General features: G+C 32.6%; 1 protein-coding gene across 4 annotated transcripts in view; it reads left to right on the forward strand.

Annotated features, from left to right (window-relative positions):
- The window catches only part of HNF4G (hepatocyte nuclear factor 4 gamma), a 130,991-nt gene extending 126,200 nt beyond the window's left edge, over window positions 1–4,791 (forward strand). For all 4 annotated transcript variants that reach the window (XM_059994789.1, XM_059994792.1, XM_059994791.1 and 1 more), the window contains one exon: window positions 3,438–4,791. In XM_059994789.1, the coding sequence (XP_059850772.1) occupies window positions 3,438–3,559 (122 nt within the window). In that variant the 3' untranslated portion in view covers window positions 3,560–4,791. The remainder of the gene's footprint in view (window positions 1–3,437) is intronic.
- Window positions 4,792–6,873: the final 2,082 nt, after the last annotated feature.

The following is a 6,873-nucleotide window of genomic DNA, read 5'->3' on the forward strand; positions in this document are numbered from 1 at the left end:
TGCAACTGGTTCCTCATTTCTGTTGACAAGCTTTCCTTCACTAAGTTCTTGGCTGAATTTTAGGGACTCAAACAATGATAGTGTCAACATTTCCATCATCAGCTCTTTCTTCTATAACTCCATTTGTGTTCGATTTGAATTTCACTTCCAACATTATCACTTTTTGTTTCTTTACTGCACATTCTCCCCTTTTGGCCAGTTCTCTTTCAGTTGTCCATTTTTGCAAATTGTCATGTGGATTTGTCACTGAGAGGGAGACGAGGAGGCAACACAACTACACAGTTTGTTGTCAGTGTATGAACGGAAGGAAATATGTTCATTGAATAATCATGGACAGAATGAAGGATGTGATGTGATTGGTCACTGATCAAAATGCACGTCTATTATTTTAGGTAATTATTAGTAGACTGAAGAGTTATCAGTGAAGTTTGTAACACAGTGAAGTTTGTGAGTTTATGCAATACTCACAGTTAATTAGAGTTAGCATGCTAACTGAAATTTGAATCATGTTTTCGAAAGACTGGTGCTATTTAACTAAGCTGTGACAACTGACATTCATGTATATCATAATTGTGCAAAGCGTGGGCTCCTTAGGCTTCCTTTAGTTCTTTGGAACTAAAATGACTGTATAAATACTAGGGATTGCTAGTAGATAGTTAATCTGATATTATTGCAGATTTAACACAAATTTTATTTTTATATGTCACATTGGAGATGAAAAAAATCTCTATTTGACAAAAATATCTAGAATTAATTGCTTCTGAATTCATACTAATTAATTCCAGATTTACTTTTGATCTATTGCCTCTGAACACTAAACCAGCTACCTCACTGAGATGCCTTCAGTTATTGTGATACAATTATTATGGGTACCAGCATTGCCTACTGAATTTACAAGTGCCCTTAATAACTAGCTACAATGTTGTTTTACCCAAATGTTCAGTGCAATGCGACAAAATTAAGTGAGTACCATTCCATCTGACTGCTACCTAGTGGTAGGGAGAGTAGAAGCCACAGAAATGCATACTATCACTGCTGTTCTTTAGATACACACACTGGTAGATCTATGTGTAAATAGTGTATGAAACACAAAGTTCTATGAGTATACGCCAGAGGCAGAAATGAAATTGTTAGAAAAAAATACAAATGATGTATACTATAGCACATTTAATCTGTGGGTCCCAAGGTAGTTGAAAGACATTAATTTGGGAACATTCTCTTTTGTTTTTTCCTTGAAGTACAGTTGATTTATGAGGGTATATTGGTTTCAGGTGTACAACATAGTGAATCAATATTTTTATAGATTATATTCCGTTTAAAGTTATTGGTTATATTCCCTGTGTTGTACATCACATCCTTGTATCTTATACCTAGTAGTGTGTGCCTCTCAATCCCCTTCTTGTGTCTTCCCCTTCCCTCTCCCCAACTTCTCACAGGTAACCACTAGTTTGTTCTCTGTATCTATGAGTCTGTTTCTGCTTTGTTATATTTATTCATTTGTTTTATTGTTTAGTTTCCACATATAAGTGAAAACATACAGTATTTGTCTTTCTCTGTTTGACTTATTTCACTATGCATAATACCCTACAGGTCCATCCAAGTTGTTGCAAGTGGCAAAATTCCATTCTTTTTTATGGCTGAGTAATATTCATATATATATAAATGATATATATATATAATATATAATATTCAATATATATAAATATATCTATATATTTTTTTTCACATCTTCCTTGTCCATTCATCTGTTAATGGACACTTAGGTGGCTTCCATACCTTGGCTATTGTAAATAAAGCTTCTATGAACATTGAGGTGCATGTATCTTTTCAAATTAGCGCTTCTGTTTTCTTCAGATATATACCCAGGAGTGGAATTGCTGGATACTATGGAAGTTCTGGTTTTAATTTTTTGAGGAACCATACTGGGACCATTCTTGCAAAGCAGATGTTACCACTTTCATTTAATTAATAGTCTAGAGCAGAGAGAGGCAAGCCCAATACCATACCAAAGAGTCTATGAAGTTGTGTCTCTTAGAGATCAGTTTATTCATAAACTTGGAAAATAAAACACATTAACAACACATTGAACATTGTAGGTATCAACTGACAAGAAAGCTTAACAATTCTGCTGGTGGTTAAATCCTTTACTTTTTAAATGCTAGCTTTGTAGTATTTTAAAAGCATGTTTGCTGACCCTAATCTTTTTAGAATCACATCATCACACTTTTTATTTTTATTTTCCCTCTCTCAACATAATATTTAAGAAATTCATTTGTAAAGGAAAACTTTGCTTTGCTTAAGCTCATTTGGAACAGTTTATATTTTACACAAAGCAAAATATTAAACACAAGCATATACACACATATTTAAGTTCATGCATATTTTCTTGGTCTTTTAGAGCAGACTACTTGAGTGTTAGATCCATCCTAAATATCCAGGAATAATTTTTAAAGCAAATTTGGTAATTCTTTTGTCAATTAAATTATATCTAAAGACATTGTTTCTAAGTAACTGCTAATTCACACTTAATAATATAAAGTTAATATATTAAAGAAAACCAGGCAAAAAGGGACTGTTCTCATTTTGTATGGAATTTTAAGAAACTGTTTGGGAAAAAAATATCTAAGAAGTTTGCAATGACTCAGTCTGATCATTAAACATTTTCTATTTGTTCTGTTAAATATACGGAATAATAGCGTGAGTACTAAAATATTTCAAGCTTTTAAAAACTATAGAATGGCTTCTAGATTATTTTGTAATATGGTTAAAATTTGCCAATAGAAAGAAATACTGTTATCGACAATGAAGTATTCAAACTGTAACTTATTTTTTTAAATTACTCAGTGCTCTTTGCATTGACAGGCAAGGGACCACCAAGTGTATTTGTAATAGAATAACGTGGAAGTGACAAAGCCAGTATTTTTTAGATGCTTTTAACTACAACATAGATTTCAAAGCACTTGAAAAATTATCTTACCTTAATTTTTTTATGTCATCTAATGTTTGAATTAGTAAAATCTAAACCAAATATGTTTTATTTTATGTGCTTTTTTGATTGCGATTTTGATTTACAATATAAAATTTATATTGTAAGATTTGGAAAAAAACTAATTCTTTTCATTTTAACTTTTTTTCTGCTGGGTTTATGAGAGAATCAGATGTTCATAAATGCTATTAAGAAAGTAAGAAGACACCTTAAAGTGACTGTCAAGATTTTTAAGTATGATTTAGTTTAATGCTAATTGGGACAGTAAGATGGGAGTGCATCTCCAATAGTATGTCAATGACCTGATAATGTATTATAATCACTACTTTATATATGATCTTTTCAAAACATATCCAAAATAAAGTAATGCATATTGGTGTCATGAAGGACTTAATGGGATGGGCCAAGGTGACTGTCACCATTATATACAATTCTCTGATTCTTTTTTTAGCAACTCCAGAAACCCCACTTCCTTCCCCACCTCAAGGCTCTGGACAAGAACCATACAAAATAGCTGCAAATCAAGCTTCAGTCATCTCACACCAGCCTCTCTCCAAACAGAAGCAATTGTGAGAATATGTTTACTTCTGAACGGCACTGCATAAATGTGAAAAGTTGTTGGTCTTGGAATATCTCAGGATAGCACTTTTGGCAAACTCTTAGCCAAGGCTTCTTCATGGTGCTGTTATAAGATGGTATCCTGTTTTCTTGTTTATATGCTCATTTTGTTTGTTGTTGCTATTGTTTAAAACCTTTAGATGCAACCAATGTATATCTGAGCTTCAATATGTTTATATAGTATAAACTTGTACTGTGCATGAACCAGTTGAATCTTATGTACTACTTTCATTTGTTGTCTTATTATTAATTTAAATCTGTAAATAATTGCTTATGGTGATGTGATGCAGAGCTAAGTATTCTTTTTTGACTGCGAACAGTAGATCACAAATCCCAGATTAATATTAAATGAACCAAGTTTTTAAATAAATTTTAAACTTGCAAATTCAAAAAATAAAGCAGTCAGTGTAGAATAGGGTATATTTCTTTGAAGAAAAATCACTTATGGGTATCCCGTGGCTAAGAAGTATCTTTTTGGCCCACAGTTAAATATGCCTATATAAAGTTTAGAAGATTATAAATAGGCATTCCATAGATGACTGGGTATTCCTTGAAATCTGCCTATATTTGAAGATGTATGTTAAAATAAAACATGTTAGTTTTATCAGTTAGGATACAGGTTAAACTGTAAAAAAGAAACTCTTAAAAGAGTGGCTCAACCAAGACAGACATTTATTTCCCTCTCCTAAAACAATCTAGAAGCAGACATCCATTGACTAGAACTCAGCCCATGCCCCCATCTTGTTCTCGGGGAGGCTGGGAGTGTTAGGTAGAAAGCCTTGTGCCAACAAAAACTGTACATCACTGGGCTTCTGCTATCGGGTGACAAAGTAGCCATCTATCACACACGTGTTGCCTCACTTAATCCTCAGAGCAACCCTGTAAGAGAGGTATAATTATCTTTCTCTTGTAAAGGGAAGAAACCTTTAGCTTAGAGGGTTTCAATAATGTAACCAAAGTTCATTAACCTAAAAAGTAGGAGAGCCATATTCAAGTCCAGGTCTGGTTTAAGGAGATTAAATCTTTGGTATAGAATGAAAATGTGAGCTTCTTACTGTGGTTTTAAAATATATGCAATTGAGTGATGATTGAATATTATCCATTGTGTTACCTGTTAACACATATTTACATGTAAATGAGTGTAAATTTGTTGCAACATGAATAAGAAACCACTTTTGTACTTTTAACGAATCTTCTTCCTAAAAACAAATCAAAAAAAAAAAAAAACACTTTTGAACGGATTAAAGAAACTAAAATATATAACAGGTAGGTTATGATGAAAGCAAAGACAAATTTAAATCAGTGGCTCAGCACATTTTCAAAAAATCCAGTGGACTGAGGAATGTAGTTCATTGGAGCCCAAAACTATTTGACAATTTGATATTATCTAAATCTGGAGCTCATTTAAAACAATTGACAGGCTGCCTCAAGAAACAGTGACGCCTCCCTCTCTCTTTCTCATTCACACACACACACACACACACACACACACACACACACACACACACACTTAATTTGCTGAAGCAGGGGAAAACTGATTTAGTAATTATTAATGATATAAAAAGGGTTCTCCAAGCTGCAAGAGGCTGAATTAAATGATTTTTACAGAACCTTTCAAAATTTCTGTGATTATGATTTCATAGCCCCCCACTTACCCTGCAAATAAAAAGCTTGTGTTAACTGTAACTAACTTATTAACTCTTAAAAAGGCAAAATGATTACTTAGAAGCTATCATTGATTTAATAGAATCAATAAAATTCCTTGAAGAGCTGGTACCTGGAAACTGTAAAATATATCTTTGAGAGAGAGTGAGGACAGAAAAAAAATTTAACTCATTTTTAAAAAAATTTACACTAGTATCTCTATTTCATGAATAAGAATGCTTTTGATTTTTATAAATGGAAATATATTTTGTAGTTTTCTGTTTAATTTTTTGTGTTGTTCTCTCAGAAGACATTAAAAAAATCTTTAGAATGTAAAACATATAATTCATTTTTAGTGAACCTTCTAACTTATCTGCATGTATTTACTAAACAGCCATGTTTTAGAAATTATTGCTAACAAATTTGTTTTAAATACTATGGTCAGGGAATGTGTAATATAATATTTTTGTATACTTAACTGCCAAAAATGCTGGACAAAGGGGAACTGAAGTTTTCAGCATATCTTCAAAATGTCGATAAGCAAAGTTATTGCTTTTATATAGCACAAACCTTTTTTCAGGTAATAAAAAAGAATAATTTATTGTGAAATAATGATTCATTTTATAAATGTAAAATTATTTTTATAAATTTCATTGTTGAAAATCAAAAATTACTAGTTTTTTTAATGTTAAATTATAGTGAGATTAAAATATTTCTAAACTGTGATACCATATTGTTTCACTGAACTTTCTAAATAAAAATTGAGAAAAAAAAACAAAACCTAAAATGTGGTCCTTCCTTAGAGTTCAAAAATGATTTCATAATTTTAGAGATACTGATGGTGTCTTTTATATTGTCACTTAAATTTACATAGAGTGTGCAAAATACTGGTCTTTAGAGGCAAGAGCAAAATTAATTAGCACATCTTCAAATAATTGTAGAGTGGGACACTGATTGAAGGAAGAGCCTCATATTTGCACTTTAATTATGTAGTTTTGCTTGAAAGTTTTGTCCCAATAATTAAAACAGATGCCCTAGGCTGACTTAAACACTGTACATAAATTTGGCATGTAAATTTTTTATTTTTTTATTTCGGTATGCGGGCCTCTCACTGTTGTGGCCTCTCCCGTTGAGGAGCGTAGGCTCCGGACGCGCAGGCTAAGCGGCCATGGCTCACGGGCCCAGCCGCTTCGCGGCATGTGGGATCTTCCCGGACCAGGGCACGAACCTGTGTCCCCCGTATCGGCAGGCGGACTCTCAACCACTGCACCACCAGGGAAGCCCTGGCATGTAAATTTTTAACCTAAATGTTTTAATTCCTGGTATCCTTCGTTCACATTTAAAGCTTCTTTGTACCATTTCTTATATTATTAAGACCAGTGATTTTATTTTTATAGAATTCTACTAGGTTTTATTTTATTTTCACTCTTATCAGGGTAACATGTATACGTCATTTAAAACACAAATTATACTTAAGGTGTAAAATGAAAACCTGCCGTCTTCCATCCCATCACTCGCCTGCTCTGCATGTACTGCTCTTTAGTAACTTTATTCAATTATTGCAGCTATTTTCGCTGATATTTTTCCCCAAGATTTGAAAGCACATTTTTTTAATCATATTTTGC

The sequence above is a fragment of the Delphinus delphis genome, chromosome 17 (assembly GCF_949987515.2).
Source record: "Delphinus delphis chromosome 17, mDelDel1.2, whole genome shotgun sequence".
Lineage (NCBI taxonomy): Eukaryota > Metazoa > Chordata > Mammalia > Artiodactyla > Delphinidae > Delphinus > Delphinus delphis.